Below are 19,384 nucleotides of genomic sequence, written 5' to 3'. Positions count from 1 at the left end.
GATCGTTACTTCACGTAAAGATTTAGTATAGTCGGGTTTTAATTTAGCTAAAGATCTAAGAGTCTACCTTTGTGGTAGTAGAATTTAGAAGCAGTTATGATAACACTTACATCAGTTATACTAATGTGAAACTGAAAGAAAAAAGATGCTGCAAAAAATAATTGTTGTGTACTTCCGAGAAAAAAAACCCTCAAAAAAATATAATGTATTTCAAAAATTATCAACAAAATTTTTCCTAACATTTTATGCTAGCTTTTTGTCCATGTAGTCCCAGTCATCTGTCAGCTAGGAAATACTGCTGGATAATGTAAGCATTATCATATATGCATACCTATGGAGAGCAATTAGCATATTTTTTAAGATACTACATCATTATTGAAAGAGTGGCATTTCACTGATCTTCATCCATTAACCTTTAGTTCAGTCCTTCATCCGTCACTAGAACCTTAAATCTGACAGTATTTCCCGTTATGAGAAAAATAATGTGTATAAATCTATGTGGCCTTATCAGTAGAAAATAGTTTGCCATTAGCCAGTCTTTCAAAGGCCTAAGCTGTATATTCTACAGAGTATTGAATATTGGCTGCAAAATTTGACTGTCTAGAAGACTGCAATAATACCGGCAATCCAGAGAAGCGCTGATATTAACTATACATGCAATACCTTTCTTAATGATAATTTTCCCTTAAAATGAAAGTTTTCAGACTACCAAGTTATAAGCCTAACTTGTAGGTAATTTGTTTGACATACATCAGGATGAGAGATGAAATGACTTTCCCTTAAATAAATATAATACTGGCTTAGCAGTATGGCTTCTACTTTGCTTATACAGTTTGATTAAAATGTAAACTAAGAACCTCATGTTCATTTTAAAAAGAAAGATTCTTAGCAGTAATAGAGCACAGTAAAATACTCGATGTGCGGACCCTTTTTTATTTTATCCTTTGTAGATTTGTTTAATGGTCTATTTTTACTTTCTTCCTTGGTACCAGCACTCCACCAATTTGGCCCAGGCTGGTAGAAAAGGTGCTGCTGGGCTTTTAGGTTACGCCCCCTGCCATTGCTGTGTACTATGTACTAAAAACCTCATGTTAATTTTTGAAAAATTATGCTTAGCAGCAATAAATCACTCTAAAATATTGGATATGGGGACCATTCTTTTTTTTCCTTTTCATAGATTTGGCTTTTACTTTATGCATTAACCTCTTCCCTCCGCAGCTAATTTAAATTTTTTCTTCACCTCCTTCCAAAAGCCATAACTTTTTTATTTTTTCTATCGACATAGCCGCATGAGGGCTTGTTTTTTGCGTGACGAGTTGTAGTTGTTAATTGCACCATTTAATGTACCACATAATGTGCTGGGAAACTGCAAAAAAAATATTTGTGGTGTGAAATGGGCAAAAAACTGTGATTCCGCCATTTTTTGGGGGGTTTCGCTTTTACGGCATTCATACAGGTTGATTCAATTACTGCGATACCAAATTTATATCGTTTTTTTGACATTGCGACACTTTCTGAGAGCCATAACTTTTTTCTTAAAAAAATGGGAAAAGGGTATTTTTTTTACATTTAATATATTTTTTTGTACATTAAAAAACAACTTTATTCAACTGTTTTTTGTTTTTTTTATAATTCCCCCTAGGGGATTTAAACCAGCAATCATTGGACCACTTGCATGATATGTATGTCGCTTAACTGACAGTCTTCTATGAAGCCCTGCCAGATGCAAGGGCTTCATAGAAGTACAAAGGTAGCGGACCAGGGGGCCTTCATTAGGCCCCCAAGCTGCCATAACAACCATCGGCACCCCACATCGTGGAGGAGCCAATGGCATGTCCATGCCCCCTATTTCTAACTGCTTAGACGCCATGGTCGCTATTGACCACAACATCTAAGGGGTTAAATGGGCAGAATCAAAGTTATCTTTGATTTCGCCCATTGCATTGAGGTGTTGGCTGTAACATACAACTGGCACGCGCCCACTATGGAGCGGGCTTAGCCCGTGAGCATGCTCCATACAACCCCTTAACACCTGTCACGCAAAGTTACGTGATAATGCGTCAAGGGGTTATGCAACGTTTGCCTATGTACACTTGGTGAGCATTGTTTATGACTAGAGATGAGCAAATTGTTTTGCCGGATTTGTGTACCATTGATTTGTGAATTTGTTAAAATTTCACCATCCTTTAACATACATTGGGTAAGAGATTTTCTATTGGTGATTTTTATAGAATCAACAGAACATGGACAGATGAGACTCAAATTTGTGAATCAGTTAAAACGATTTTCTTATTTCTGTTTGTGCCCCTTACCTATCCTATCTGTTAATTTTTGTAATTTTTTTAATAAATGCATATACACTGTAATTTACTCCTTTAATACTGCTCTATATTTGCTGCTTGTTCTTTGCAACAATTCTATTATTTTCACTCCTTTATGTTATAGTGTATATGCTTGAATTTTTTTGTTATTTCCTACTTCTTTATTATTGTGTCAACTTCATTATATATATATATATATATATATATATATATATATATATATATGTCTATATATATATATATATATATGTCTATATATATATATATATATATATGTACTTATATTTATGACACTGGAGACTTATGAATTTATATTTTGGAAAATTTGATATCCAGGACTGTAGGAAAGCTGCCTAAAATGGTGAACATATTGATTGCAACTCAGATTTCACAGAAACATATATAAAGTAACTCAGAAACAGTTGAACTTAAATCATGTTTACAAGAAAGAAAAAATAAAAATGTTATATATTTGGGCTCTTGCACACATCCGATTTTTTAACGGATAGCACATAGAGCTATTCATTTCTATGGGGCTATGCACACTACCATCACCATTTTCATGGCCATTTCTCACGGATCCGTGTGTCCGTTATGGTATCCGTGTCGTCTCCGTACTCGGTGTCCGTTCCATGTTTCCGTTTCAAACGGACGATGTGCTTCCGTTTGGCTCCCATGTTTCCGTTAAAAAATGGAAGGTATTGTCACATGTCCCAGTCTGTGAACTTTGCCATGCCCTGCCGTTGCTAGGGCAACAAATCCGTCAAAAACGGATGGCACGCGGAAGCCTTCCACGTGCCATTAGTTTTTTTTGACGGACCCATTGATTTCTATGGGCCCCACGGTCACGGAATCACTGACCAAGGTAGGACATGCTCTACTTTTGACGGAATGGAACAACGGATCCATCAAAATAACGTAAGTGTTCATGGGCTCATTGAAATGAATGGGTTCAGGCTGCTATCAGTGACAAAAACGGATAGCACCCTGAAGGAAAAAACTGAAGTGGGCATGAGGCCTTATACTGTAAAACATGTTTTTGTTTTGTACATGTAATTTTTTAAATTCCAAAAAATCTGTGTAAATAGTAAACGTTAATTAATAAATGTATAGTCCCGCCTAGAAAAACGTTAAAAGTAGTTTTATTCGTATAGTATTAAAAATAGGGCACTAAATGCCAAAAGTACTGAGTGTAGGCGTAGGCACACAGATCCACGGTCCCTGATAAATGTCAGGAAACAGGTGATATTGAAAAACCTTTCAATCGATATGACACAAGACAGGGGTAGCAGTAGTACTCCTCAACCACTTGCCATAGCGATGCAAAGGTAAACATGCCTCCTTGAAATGTCTTGTATGCACATAGAAACAGACGTGCCACACTCTGGACATGCACAGGGGACCTAAGCAAATGTAGATGTGGTCTGGTTACCACAGCAAAGCAACGTCCCAACGTGTTTCTGCAGCCCTGTAACTACAGGGCAGCGTCCTCAGGGGTTAAATTCGCTTATTATTAATGAACTGCCGAACAGCACATTTTCTGCTGTTTGTTTTGTATTCTCCGGCGTGCACTGAGACACTGATAACTGATCTAACTCGAGCTGGAGAAACTCGAGTGCCTTATACAGCTAGCCCCACCTCCTTCAGAGGCGTGATGGAAAGCCAGGACCAATCGGTGTGTCACAACGCCGGAATGACGCCCACCGACATAGACCGGCCTCCTAATGACATCACAGCCAATCACCACGATGCAGAACGCATCACCAGTTACTAGGAGAATTTCAGGCGATCTCATATATACTGTATATTGCTGCAGCAACAGAGTAAGTGTCACAGTGTGACAGAGGAGAGTTACAGCTCATGTATAGGCAAGGGAACTCAATTGGAACCTGTATGAGAAAACACTACCAGGTATCCATAAAGAAGTTCCCCACAGCCCAACACTTGCAAGAGAGAATGCCCCCTAATGACATCACAACCAATCACAGCGATGCAGAATGCATCACCAGTTGCTAAGGGAAAGTGTGGCAGAGGAAAGTAACAGCTCATGTATAGATAAGGGAACTAAATTGGAACCTGTAGGAGATAACACTACCAGGTATCCATAATGAAGTTCCCCACAGCCCCACACTTGCAAGAGAGAATGCATAATAGATGTATAGGAGAGACTAACAGATACTGAAAGTCAGACTGCATCCTAGATACATTCATGTCACGCCTAAAAAGAGATAAATTGTTAGTGCTTAGGAGTATCTAGATATTCCTATTAGGATATATAGTCAGTCAGGGTAAAAGGCAGTAGAACACAGGGTATACAGGAGACTCCACTGCATATCGTTGAATAAAAATTAATAAAGTACTAATTTAGTGCAGGTAACAACCGGAGCCAGTACCAGGTACATATTCAGATGAAAGAATGGACCAATGCAGTTCCATTAGGATATGCAGTGTGCGGGACTACAGAAACGGAAGAAAGGATAGATGCTCATTAAGTCCTAGTGGACCAACCGTTTTCATCCTAAAAATCCACTGTGCTTCCTTCTGTAAAATTCTCTTGTCCCAATCACCCCCTCGTACCGGTGGCTCAATGTGTTCCATCTCCTGAAATTTAAGGACCCTAGGGTCACCCGCATGACATTCCCACACATGTCTAGAGACTGATGTGTCTTCCTTTCTATTTATACCACAGATGTGATCTCGGATCCTTCGTCTGAACTCTCATTTGGTTTTGCCAACATACTGTATATCACAGGTACAGGTTATCAGATAAACAACTCCCTTTGTTAAACAGTTGATATGCTGTCCTCAGTACATGACTAGGGTATCCTCTCCGTTCGAATCTATTCCTCAGTCCACTCGCCGAGGTCTTAAAATCAGAGATTGTGGTGCAATTGCGTCTAGCCCTAATGTACTGCCCTTTCGGTATACCAGTTTTGAGAGGGACAGGATGCCAGCTATCCCATCTCAAAAGGTTGTTGGTTGTAGTATCCTTTCTGAACATTTCAGTACGTATGTAACCCAAGTCTGTTTTCACAATCCTAACATCAAGAAAGGTAATATTCTTCTCCCGAATTTCTGACGTGAAAAACAAACCCACCTCGTTGATGTTCAAGACTGCAACAAACTCGTTGAATTCAGTTATTGTTCCAGACCACAGGATCAGCACGTCATCAATAAATCTCAGCCATAGCTCAATATGGGACGTGTATTTCTCCATAGCATCACTGAACACAAATTTCTTCTCCCACCAGCCCAGATAGAGATTGGCATAGGTGGGAGCACAAGGGCTACCCATTGCCACTCCTCTGAGCTGATGGAAAATCTTACGTTCAAAGAGAAAACAATTGTGTTCCAGCAAAAATCTCAGTAATTTCAGAATCAATTGGTTGTGGGCATGGAATTGGATACCCCTATCCTGGAGAAAGTATTCCACCGCTTGACAACCCAAGGTATGTGGGATGGAGCTATAGAGCGCTTCCACATCCAGACTCGCAAGGTGAACGTTGGTTTCAACCCTAATGCCCTCCAATTTTCTCAGCACCTCCATCGTATCTCTCACATACGATGGAAGTGCCACAACAAAGGGTCTGAGTATCCTGTCGACATATACACTGGCATTCTGGGAGATACTCCCAATGCCAGACACAATAGGCCGACCTTTAAGGGGATGTAGTCCCTTATGAACCTTAGGAAGGCTATAAAACGTAGCCATTTGTGGGCAATTACCCAATATAAAAGCAAATTCCTGATCATTGATGATCTTGTATTGCTTAGCATCCACAAGAATATTCTTGAGTTCAACCTGAAATCTTTGTGTGGGGTTGTCAACTAAGGTCTGATAGCACCCCCGATCTCTTAGGATATTCATACACATGGTGACGTACTGACTTCGGTCAAGAACCACAACATTGCCTCCCTTGTCCGAGGGTTTGATAACTATTTCTGAGTCATTTTCAAGAGTCTGGAGTGCCGATGCTTCATTTAATGTTAAATTGTAGGCATGATATTGATTCTGTTCCAACTTAGCAAGCTGGTCAGTGACCACTTTCAGGAAAACATCCAATAGGGTGTTGTCATTGAGGGGTGGATTCTTAGTTGAGGGTACCCTCAAATCAGTAAAAGGTCCCTCCCCCACTTCCCTCTGACCCTCATCCCAAAGTTCCCCCAACATCCTAACATGGGGAAGATCTTCTTCCAGAATTCCCAATTCCTCACATTGGTGCTTGTCATGGGTCTTGAATTTTTTTTTCCATTTGAGCTTTCTAATAAAGAGGTTCAGATCTTTAACCAAAGCGAATAGGTTAAACCCATTGGTAGGAACAAAGGACAATCCCTTACTTAAAACCTTGGTCTCATCAGTGGTTGGTGGTCTTACTGACAAATTAATAATCTGCATTTCATCATCCCTATTGGAACTGTCACCAGTTAAAAATCAGGAATTTGCTTTTATATTGGGTAATTGCCCACAAATGGCTACCTTTTATAGCCTCCCTAAGGTTCATAAGGGACTACATCCCCTTAAAGGTCGGCCTATTGTGTCTGGCATTGGGAGTATCTCCCAGAATGCCAGTGTATATGTCGACAGGATACTCAGACCCTTTGTTGTGGCACTTCCATCGTATGTGAGAGATACGATGGAGGTGCTGAGAAAATTGGAGGGCATTAGTGTTGAAACCAACGTGCACCTTGCAAGTCTGGATGTGGAAGCGCTCTATAGCTCCATCCCACATACCTTGGGTTGTCAAGCGGTGGAATACTTTCTCCAGGATAGGGGTATCCAATTCCATGCCCACAACCAATTGATTCTGAAATTACTGAGATTTGTGCTGGAACACAATTGTTTTCTCTTTGAACGTAAGATTTCCCATCAGCTCAGAGGAGTGGCCATGGGTAGCCCTTGTGCTCCCACCTATGCCAATCTCTATCTGGGCTGGTGGGAGAAGGAATTTGTGTTCAGTGACGCTATGGAGAAATACACGTCCCATATTGAGCTATGGCTGAGATTTATTGATGACGTGCTGATCCTGTGGTCTGGAACAATAACTGAATTCAACGAGTTTGTTGCAGTCTTGAACATCAATGAGGTGGGTTTGTTTTTCACGTCAGAAATTCGGCAGAAGAATATTACCTTTCTTGATGTTAGGATTGTGAAAACAGACTTGGGTTACATACGTACTGAAATGTTCAGAAAGGATACTACAACCAACAACCTTTTGAAATGGGATAGCTGGCATCCTGTCCCTCTCAAAACTGGTATACCGAAAGGGCAGTACATTAGGGCTAGACGCAATTGCACCACAATCTCTGATTTTAAGACCTCGGCGAGTGGACTGAGGAATAGATTCGGACGAAGAGGATACCCTAGTCATGTACTGAGGACAGCATATCAACATGCGCTGGGTGCAAATAGGGACTCTCTATTGAACCCTAAAATACACACTGCACAAGATGACACTATGAGAGTGATAGGGACCTACGATGCTGCTCATCAGGATGTCAGGAGGATTCTCACTCTCTATTGGGATATCCTTAAATCCGATCCAGATGTGGGGAGCCTGGTTGGTGACAGACCGCTTATTACGTTTAAACGGGGTCGTAATATCAAGGACAGATTGGTGCATAGTCATCTTGAGACAAAAAACAGTACCTGGTTATCATCAAGCCTGAAAGGCACTTTCAGATGTGGGAGATGCAAAGCATGCAGTTCCATTTTGAACATCCGAACCTTTAAGAGTTCAACTACAGTTAAAGTGTTTGACACTAGATCGTTTATCAACTGTTTAACAAAGGGAGTTGTTTATCTGATAACCTGTACCTATGATATACAGTATGTTGGCAAAACCAGACGAGAGTTCAAACGAAGGATCCGAGATCACATCTGTGATATAAATAGAAAGGAAGACACATCAGTCTCTAGACATGTGTGGGAATGTCATGAGGGTGACCCTAGGGTCCTTAAATTTTAGGGGATAGAACACATTGAGCCACCGGTACTAGGGGGTGATTGGGACAAGAGAATTTTACAGAAGGAAGCACAGTGGATTTTTAGGATGAAAACGGTTGGTCCACTAGGACTTAATGAGCATCAATCCTTTCTTCCGTTTCTGTAGTCCCGCACGCTGCATGTCCTAATGGAACTGCATTGGTCCATTCTTTCATCTGAATATGTACCTGGTACTGGCTCCGGTTGTTACCTGCACTAAATTAGTAATTTATTAATTTTTATTCAACGATATGCAGTGGAGTCTCCTGTATACCCTGTGTTCTACTGCCTTTTACCCTGACTGACTATATATCCTAATAGGAATATCTAGATACTCCTAAGCACTAACAATTTATCTCTTTTTAGGCGTGACATGAATGCATCTAGGATGCAGTCTGACTTTCAGTATCTGTTAGTCTCTCCTATACATCTATTATGCATTCTCTCTTGCAAGTGTGGGGCTGTGGGGAACTTCATTATGGATACCTGGTAGTGTTATCTCCTACAGGTTCCAATTTAGTTCCCTTGTCTATACATGAGCTGTTACTTTCCTCTGCCACACTTTCCCTTAGCAACTGGTGATGCATTCTGCATCGCTGTGATTGGTTGTGATGTCATTAGGGGGCATTCTCTCTTGCAAGTGTTGGGCTGTGGGGAACTTCTTTATGGATACCTGGTAGTGTTTTCTCCTACAAGTTCCAATTGAGTTCCCTTGCCTATACATGAGCTGTAACTCTCCTCTGTCACACTGTGACACTTACTCTGTTGCTGCAGCAATGTACAGTATATATGAGATCGCCTGCAATTCCCCTAGCAACTGGTGATGCATTCTGCATCGTGTTGATTGGCTGTGATGTCATTAGGAGGCCGGTCTATGTCGGTGGGCGTCATTCCGGCGTTGTGACACACCGATTGGTCCTGGCTTTCCATCACGCCTCTGAAGGAGGTGGGGCTAGCCGTATAAGGCACTCGAGTTTCTCCAGCTCGTGTTAGATCAGTTATCAGTGTCTCAGTGCACGCCGGAGAATACAAAACAAACAGCAGAAAATGTGCTGTTCGGCAGTTCATTAATAATAAGCGAATTTAACCCCTGAGGACGCTGCCCTGTAGTTACAGGGCTGCAGAAACGCGTTGGGACGTTGCTTTACTGTGGTATCCAGACCACATCTACATTTGCTTAGGTCCCCTGTGCATGTCCAGAGTGTGGCAAGTCTGTTTCTATGTGCATACAGGACATTTCAAGGAGGCTTGTTTACCTTTGCATCGCTATGGCAAGTGGTTGAGAAGTACTACTGCTACCCCTGTCTTGTGTCATATCGATTGAAAGGTTTTTCAATATCACCTGTTTCCTGACATTTATCAGGGACCGTGGATCTGTGTGCCTACGCCTACACTCAGTACTTTTGGCATTTAGTGCCCTATTTTTAATACTATACGAATAAAACTACTTTTAACGTTTTTCTAGGCATGTCATCTTTTAATAAGAATGTAATGACAGGGTAGGGAGACAGACAGTCCTAGGCGACGGCGTACAACTGGGCGACGGTCCCTATGCTCAATAAATGCACGACAGACCAACAGACAAGGGTACACAGAAGCTAAGGGAAATGGGGCAGTTGCCCACGGCAACACCATGAGTAGTGAACTAGCCAAGTCAAACCCGGAGTGTACGAGGTACCAAACGCAGAGCAGGACAGTAGTCAGTAAAGCCAGTGTCAATTTGAAGCAGAGGACAATAGTACAAGCAGGAGCAGCAGAGCCAGGAAACATACAGAATCACAGGCAAAGGAGGAGCAGGAAATGAGGGTATTAATAGACAGAGGGCGGGAGCTAGCTCCGTCTGACCAGGCTGTGATAGGTTCTCCCACTCCTCGGTCTACCAGCCTGAGTTGTAGCAGATCGAGTCACTCTAACAGATCTAGGCACAGATGCAGACTGATTAACCACGGGCGTCGACAAAGAAGCTATGTCTGGCAGATCCATTACAAAGAAACAGCTAAATGTAAGTTTTTAGACAACTTCATAACTGGGCAGGAAGGCAGCCTTGGAATTCGCTACACAAAAGTTTGGCCAAGATTAATATTCAGAATTGTTTCTAACTACTCAAAACAAGGCAATAATATCAGTAAAATAAATAGAATAAAATGGATAGCTGGGATCAAATAACTGTGGGGTTAGAAATGCAGAAACAAGATAAATATAGGGCATATTTGTGAATTTGTAGGTATACAACTGCAGTTAGATGTTCTGAAAACTGTCAACGGTGGTGTTGGGTCATGTTTATGAGGTACTTTTTTGGGACTTTTGACTGATGCGATAGAATGTTTAAAAGCAGAATTTGGACTACAGTTTGTGCCTTTGTTTAAAAGTAATAGAGACATTTAGTTTGAGTCACGAGACATCTTAAAGAATATCTCTCAAAAAATATTTCAATTATTCTCAAATTGTACATAGCACCAAAGCTCGTCCCAGCAGAATAATTCATACATGTGCCCCATTATATTTTTCCCGATTTTAGTTTGTTTTTAAGTCCCAGGACATCAAAACTTATGTTTTACACTATACACAATATGCATATAGTGTTATATAATTTAAGCCTATTATTTTTTTTTAACCCAATAGTACACTGAGAATTCATAGCTTATATATAGTGAATGCAAAACTAGCAATATCCTATTTCATGTTGATTGTGTGAATGTGTAAACACACAGCTTGTTACTTGCATATGGCAACTGGTGACAGATGAGAAGGTCATTGTTTTGATTTAGAACCTAATCATTTTGTCACTCAAGTCAAGAATGACAAATAAACTCAAGAAACAGTCTGGCCTTGTATGGTTCATGAACTGCAAAATTTGCTTGGCTGCAATAATATAAAGTTCTAAAGTCAGTTGCACTTGTTTTGTAAATAAAGTTTAATGTAACTGCACATTTTTATTATCCCTAATACAAGGAAGCAGTAAAGTAAATTAATAGCTTTTACAGCAATTGTCTCCCAGGTTGTCAATTAGACATTAAATATACTCCAAATAATGGAATTTATATTATCTGTTAGATTTGATCTGCCTCCTGTACCAATACTTACATTATCTTCATAGCTGGGAGTAAATGAATGCATCAAAGTATAGATCATTTTTGTTAGGAAAGTCAAAGCAAAGTATAACTTATAAACTACATTAGTGATAATAATTGATTAGATTGTAAAAACTAATTACAGGTGATATCTGGAGGGGAAAAATAGTCTTATCATATATTTCTGTTTAGTCTACTGTGAAAAAATATTTCTATCTCAAATGCAAAATGGAAATGATCTTGTACAAAAAAAATGTCATTGCCATTGTCACTTTATTTAGCTGAGTTTCGTAGATGTTAGAACTGTACCACTGAAATACTTTTATAGTAGTATGAAGTAAACATCAATTATTCAATATAGTGAAATAGTACAGTTGTGCTGGATTGCAATATAGCTTAACTTTTTATAATTTACGGTATGTAAAACATACAAATGTTTAAAGAAATCTAAATAAAAATGTTTTTTGTTTTAGATATATAGATATTTTGATAAATTGGTAAATTGCAATGTTGTTTATAGCAGGCTGCATAAAATGCACATTGGAGCTAGATATGAGCAACTTTAAAACAAATAACTATATAAATGTATAAATAAAATGATGTTCTACTTTGATTTTACAAACTATGAATCCCTCTGACTCTTTTAAACCTAGAAACTGATTAATTGATTTTACTCTCTCTAATTGCAGATCATGTTTTGACTGAATATGTATAGTGGTAAACCCACCACATTTTGAGGTCCTTAACCATTGGAGGACCACAGATTACATTTAATGTCCCCTGTCCTGTCATTTACAGTGGACACGTGGTCTTGCATGTACTTTCACTCTCCATTATAATAAACAGGAGATATGAAAACGGCCAAATGCAAACCTGCAGAACCATGGGGCATATATCTGTATCCAGCCTTTAGGGATTGCTTTTGCTGCCCCTTAAAAGTGCTAGCTATAGAATATATATATATATATATATATATATATATATATATATATATATATATATATACAGTGAAGGAGATAAGTATTTGATCCCTTGCTGATTTTGTAAGTTTGCCCACTGTCAAAGACATGAACAGTCTAGAATTTTTAGGCTAGGTTAATTTTACCAGTGAGAGATAGATTATATTTAAAAAAAAACAGAAAATCACATTGTCAAAATTATATATATTTATTTGCATTGTGCACAGAGAAATAAGTATTTGATCCCTTTGGCAAACAAGACTTAATACTTGGTGGCAAAACCCTTGTTGGCAAGCACAGCAGTCAGACGTTTTTTGTAGTTGATGATGAGGTTTGTACACATGTTAGATGGAATTTTGGCCCACTCCTCTTTGCAGATCATCTGTAAATCATTAAGATTTCAAGGCTGTCGCTTGGCAACTCGGATCTTCAGCTCCCTCCATAAGTTTTCGATGGGATTAAGGTCTGGAGACTGGCTAGGCCACTCCATGACCTTAATGTGCTTCTTTTTGAGCCACTCCTTTGTTGCCTTGGCTGTATGTTTCGGGTCATTGTCGTGCTGGAAGATCCAGCCACGAGCCATTTTTAATGTCCTGGTGGAGGGAAGGAGGTTGTCACTCAGGATTTGACGGTACATGGCTCCATCCATTCTCCCATTGATGCGGTGAAGTAGTCCTGTGCCCTTAGCAGAGAAACACCCCCAAAACATAATGTTTCCACCTCCATGCTTGACAGTGGGGACGGTGTTCTTTGGGTCATAGGCAGCATTTCTCTTCCTCCAAACACGGCGAGTTGAGTTAATGCCAAAGAGCTCCATTTTAGTCTCATCTGACCACAGCATCTTCTCCCAATCACTCTCAGAATCATCCAGATGTTCATTTGCAAACTTCAGACGGGCCTGTACATGTGCCTCCTTGAGCAGGGGGACCTTGCGGGCACTGCAGGATTTTAATCCATTACGGCATAATGTGTTACCAATGGTTTTCTTGGTGACTGTGGTCCCAGCTGCCTTGAGATCATTAACAAGTTCCCCCTGTGTAGTTTTCGGCTGAGCTCTCACCTTCCTCAGGATCAAGGATACCCCACGAGGTGAGATTTTGCATGGAGCCCCAGATCGATGTCGATTGACAGTCATTTTGTATGTCTTCCATTTTCTTACTATTGCACCAACAGTTGTCTCCTTCTCACCCAGCGTCTTACTTATGGTTTTGTAGCCCATTCCAGCCTTGTGCAGGTCTATGATCTTGTCCCTGACATCCTTAGAAAGCTCTTTGGCCTTGCCCATGTTGTAGAGGTTAGAGTCAGACTGATTAATTGAGTCTGTGGACAGGAGTCTTTTATACAGGTGACCATTTAAGACAGCTGTCTTTAATGCAGGCACCAAGTTGATTTGGAGCGTGTAACTGGTCTGGAGGAGGCTGAACTCTTAATGGTTGGTAGGGGATCAAATACTTATTTCTCTGTGCACAATGCAAATAAATATATATAAGTTTGACTATGTGATTTTCTTTTTTTTTTTTAATATAATCTATCTCTCACTGGTAAAATTAACCTAGCCTAAAAATTCTAGACTGTTCATGTCTTTGACAGTGGGCAAACTTACAAAATCAGCAAGGGATCAAATACTTATTTCCTTCACTGTATATAGTCACAGCCAAAGCATCTCATACAGTGATAAGCTCGAAAAATAGTGCCCCTGTGCAGAGCCAGCCACATGTGCCCCAGAGTAAAGCAATATCACTCAATATAGAGTCCAATCATATCCATGCCCCTATTATACAGTGCAGCCTATTGCTCCATATATACATTCTTTCTTGTCCCATGTAGATTATTCACCTCTCCAGACCTGTAGTTCCCTCCTCTTCCAGCCCGATCCCTCTCTTTTGATATAAGCAGGAAGCAGCATAGGAGGAGGCATAATTATTGCTTGCCCAGATAAATAATAGCAATAGAAGGCCTTAAAGGGAATGCGTCAACATAAAATAGCCTATTGTTTAAATCAAGTTTTTAGGTTAAACATATACTTTAAGAATTTCTATGTCCTTACCTATATTAAATATAAATCCCTGAATATTGCAGTTTTTACTCTGACCACTGAGCATCACAATTGAATAAACCTTCCTGTTCTGTAGAGATCACATCTCAGAAGTCATCCTATCATCATCACGGGCACGATCACAATGAAATTTGAAAATTATATATACAAATAACACAAGATCTACCACTGACAATTGGTGATGGACACAGCTCCCCCTCCAATCCCTTCCCGCACAATGACCTCTGCACAGGTTAAATAGCATGCCTACAATACTCTCCCATAGAAGTCTATGGGTCCCCTCCTGTTCACAGGTTTCTTTGGACCATGTGGCTACTGTAAAGCATTTCTATAAATGCTGTTAATAGCAGCTCAGGCAGGATACTCCCCCCATAAGCATGTATAGAAAATAGAATTAAAAAAATCTACAAAAAAAAAATAAATGATTAGAAAAATATATTTAACTATCCAGTTTTAATTAGAAAAAAATAAAAGAATAAATATATATATATATATATATATATATATATATATATATATATATATATATATGTATATATATATAATACATTCCGTTTACATTATTAATAGTATCAAAACCGTCCTCCGCATCACTGTCCACATCCTAAATGACATTTTCCAGGTAGGGTTTGATATGGAAATGATTACAGACTATATGACTATAGAATATACTTATGACAACAATAAAGCACTAGAATACAACAAAAGTGTAATTCAATGAAAACTGCCTGGGACAGAGAGGACCTTTAACTTATATTTCTTATTAAAGAAGCTAAAGAAAGTTGTTAAAAAAATGTCCTTTACATTAGTCACACATAGGTCTGATGTGTTATATCTCCAATAAAACTGGAAATAGGAAAATGACACACACATACCTTCTGAATGGCAACAATTCCTTCTTGCGTATCTTTATCTACAGAAATTTGATAAACTCCTTCCATATCACCATCGACAATCTTATATTCCATCTCTGCATTTTGTCCAATATCAGCATCTGCTGCTTTGATCCTTGCTACTGATGAGCCAACAGGTAAAGATTCAGGCACATAATACTGTTCAGACTCTGGAGAAAAAAAGGTAAATCATAAGTAAACATTTATTCACAGGTTAATCCCGCATGACATTTTGACATGATTTTGGAGATATAGGAATACTGCTCCTATTGACAATTACTTTTATGTTTGGTATCACTACACTGATCTATACATAGAGGGGCAGATTTACTACTGTGCATGGGTCTAGAAAGTGTCTAAAAAATTAGCAACGTTTTGCCATTGTTTGGCACCTCACTCGATAGTTTTTGTGAAAATGGTTGTGGCTTAGTGAGAAAGGGTCATTGAGAAGTTGGTGTGCCTTAAAATGCACCAATGTGCACAAAAATGTGCCACAAAACTGTCAAAAAATGTGGCGCAAAACAAGCCAATCCAAAAGTGGTATAAGGAAGTGAAATAAGTCTAACATATCATACAAGATGCGCCAAAGTTATCATGCACATGCACCACTGTAATTAATTTAGTGCATTTTGAGCCTGCTTGCCTGGCCTATGTTTACGCTTTCTAACTATTAAACCGTATAAGAAAAGAATGACCACATTGTTTAAATACAAGTTTGTTTCTAAGATCATTAGTGTGTTTTGCTTTCTTTATCACAGTATGATTTAAGTATTTAGATTTAACAACCCCATGGGACCCATGGGACAATTATGAAACATTTTTAATATTCATCTTCATATGTTGTAAGGGTTTTCAAGAGAATTAACTTACAAAAAACATGAATTATCTTAGAATACTTATCTAATAAATAACTCTATATTCCCCTGCTGCTGACATCCTCTGTCCCAAATTGGTTTCTTAGAAACGGCACCTATCCAGTATTGATTGGCCACCACATCTGTACACTAGTTATGGTGGGGAACAGAGAACACTAGCAGTAAAGGAATGGGGAGGTATAAGTTAATTATTTTTTTCATTTCTTCTGTTCCTAAAAAAAAATGTTTTTAAATTTAAATTTGCCTTAAAGAGGGTTCAAATGTTAATAAGTTTGTAATTATACATTTCTATGAAATCATGCATTTTCATGAATGGTTAGGCAATAATATGTGTATCTGTACTCCCTTTCTTAATGACATGCATATTGAAATAGTCCAAGTCTCACACAGATTACAGCAGATTTACCGAAAATGGTGTAGAGAAAAAGGGTGCAGTTGCCCAAAGCAACTAATGAAGTTGCCGCTTTCATTTTCAAAAGGGCCACTGAGAAATTGGAACTGTAATCTAACTGCGTTATGTAGACAACTGCTCTAATTTTCCCTTCCATAGTAATATTATATAGGCCCTTATTCTGCCAATATTTTCTCCAAAGACTATAAATGCCATTGATGTATTGTATGATAATATAATTGAAAATTAAAAGCATTCCTTTATATTGTATTTTCATGTATACAATGTGAACATAGTCAGATTTTACTGGACATGTACTTCAATGCTAAATTACAGTGCCAATTTACAGGCAGCTACATTCAGTGGCTTTCAGTAATCTATCTGACTTAGAACCTTAGAACAGCATGGCTGTGAATGAGCTTAAATGGTCACTAACTTTCAACAAACTTTGCATAAAATCTATAATAGTACAAGCCAATATAAGAAACATTGTAATATATCTTATTAGAGAAAAATGGCTCTTTTGCTACTTTTCAGGCTCTCCCCTCCTTCTCCTAACTTTTCACTCACTGTGAATTTACTGCTTTATCCGTCTCCTTAAGAGAAGATGGAATATCAGCTCACTGAAGGATCAGGTTACAGCTACAGATAGAATTCTTTGGAGAGGGGAGGAGGAGCTGATGAGAGAGAGACATACAGAGACGCTGCTGCAGCTTTCTGGTAAGTGTTCTATCTTACTCCAGTGCTGGATTCACTACTACACTGCTCAGTAATGCTGTATAATGTATGTCCTCCAAGTTGCTGGTGCTTCTATATATGTGAGTGATAGAGATAGAAGAGCAGGATTCTCCTCTCCATCTGTACAGTGTATAGAAGACATGATAGCTGTTAGTCTCCATCCAATAGTTCATGGAAAACTAAGAATTAGTGATAGAGCCTGCAGAGGGGGAAAACTGAATGTGCGTCATATAATCGCCAGAAATAGGGTTATTCCTCATGTACAGACATATGGGAGTTTATTCTGAAAAGTCACCTGAATGGTTACGTATGTTTTAAATGGGTATTACTGTTTCAGCTAATAAAGCGTATTTATTTTAAAATAAACTGTTATACAGATAATGATTTGACATGTGCTCGTTTCGATACTGTACAGTTATCAGAGCTGTGTCTTGTTACGAGCCATGCACCTGTGTGGTGATCACATGACCAGGGCAGATTTTTATTCACTGGAAGTAAATAGGGAAGTTTTCTATTGAATGACAGCAGATACAGATGTTGAAAACGGTAACAAAAATGGATACAGAAAGTATATTGGAAAATTGCATAGCTTTTCATTATACAAAGATAATACTTCTTAGAAGCCAGCTTTAATAGTTAAAATTAGTCACCAGTGGCAAACAGTGGCACATACTAAAATACAGAGCATTGTGAAATATCTGTTCTCAGGTTTGTCATGACATGAAACTTTTAAAATGACAGGGTGTTAGAAAATGTTATAAGATGCCTTTCCTACCACAAAATTCAATAATGGATATAATAAAAATGCTATGTAAGAGCTGTCATTAAATACCAAACAGTCCTATTTTCTAATTATTTCAGCTGTTAGGAATTGAATAGTCTCCATAAAATCTAGTGCTTCAGCACACTTTCTAGCATGGCATTAACATTAATTTTCATCTGCATTTCAATATTCTATGGTCTCATTGTTAGCACTGTCTTTCCTTTTATTTCCAATCCCTGCAAGTGTGTTCGTTATCAAAGATTATTTCAAAAGTATATGCAGACTTCAGTATTTTCATCTTGACCTTTTGGTGACAGCTAAGTCCATTATCCATTATAACAAAAGTTTTTAGCAAAAATTTGCATACCAAAGCTAAAATGTAGTACCAAACTTATGACTCGTTCTAGGATCTTCCTGCCATATAACGTTGTGTATTTGTTGCGCTCTTATTACCTTTATAATGCCTATCCTTCTTGATTTGCATCAGTTATTTCTAGCATAACATTAATAGCATTTAATGTTTACATATATATAAAAGATATGTCATGATATTCGAGGAACAGTTAGGGCGGGTTCACACGTGGCGGAATTTCACTGAAATTCCGCTGCGGACACTCCGCAGCGTTAATCCGCAGCGGTGCCGTTTGTCCATTGACTTACACTTTAATTTAGCAGTGTTCGTTTAGACTAGGCGTAAAATTCCGCTGCGGAGCATAGGCTGCGGAGCGGAATTTGGTGTCCGCAGCATGCTCTGTCTGTTGCGGAGCAGTGGCGGACTGGTTGCGGACTCATGGCGGAATTTCTCCATTGACTTCAATGGAGAGTCAAAATTCCGCAATGAAGTCCGCAGATCTTATGTGTGCTGCGGAGCGTATTGTTTTTACTACCATGACATTTCTTCATTCTGGCTGGACCTATGTATTTCTAGGTCTACAGCCAGACTGAGGAAGTCAATGGGGCTCCCGTAATGACGGGAGCGTTGCTAGGAGACGTCTGTAAATAGTCACTGTCCAGGGTGCTGAAAGAGTTACGCGATCGGCAGTAACTGTTTCTGCACCCGGGACAGTGACTACCGATCTCAATATACATGTATCTGTAAAAAAAAATATAAGTTCATACTTACCGAGAACTCCCTGCGTCTGTCTCCAGTCCGGCCTCCCAGGATGACGTTTCAGTGTAAGTGACGGCTGCAGCCAATCACAGGCCAAGCACAGGCTGCAGCGGTCACATGGACTGGAGCGTCATCCAGGGAGGTCGGGCCGGATGCCGAAAGAGGGACGCGTCACCAAGACAACGGGCGGTAAGTATGAATTTCTTTGACTTTCACTAGGGAA

At 39.2% G+C, this 19,384-nt stretch overlaps 1 protein-coding gene across 2 annotated transcripts in view; it reads right to left on the bottom strand.

Annotated features, from left to right (window-relative positions):
- CDH7 (cadherin 7) overlaps positions 1 to 19,384 on the bottom strand; it is a 224,187-nt gene that overhangs the window by 66,636 nt on the left and 138,167 nt on the right. For both annotated transcript variants that reach the window (XM_075826470.1, XM_075826471.1), the window contains exon 6: positions 15,266 to 15,453. In XM_075826470.1, coding sequence (XP_075682585.1) covers positions 15,266 to 15,453 — 188 coding nt within the window. The remainder of the gene's footprint in view (positions 1 to 15,265; positions 15,454 to 19,384) is intronic.

The sequence above is a fragment of the Rhinoderma darwinii genome, chromosome 5 (genome assembly GCF_050947455.1).
Source record: "Rhinoderma darwinii isolate aRhiDar2 chromosome 5, aRhiDar2.hap1, whole genome shotgun sequence".
NCBI classification, from domain to species: Eukaryota; Metazoa; Chordata; class Amphibia; order Anura; family Rhinodermatidae; genus Rhinoderma; species Rhinoderma darwinii.
Note: the sequence above shows the minus strand (reverse complement) of the source record. Positions and strands in the feature narration are given on the sequence as shown.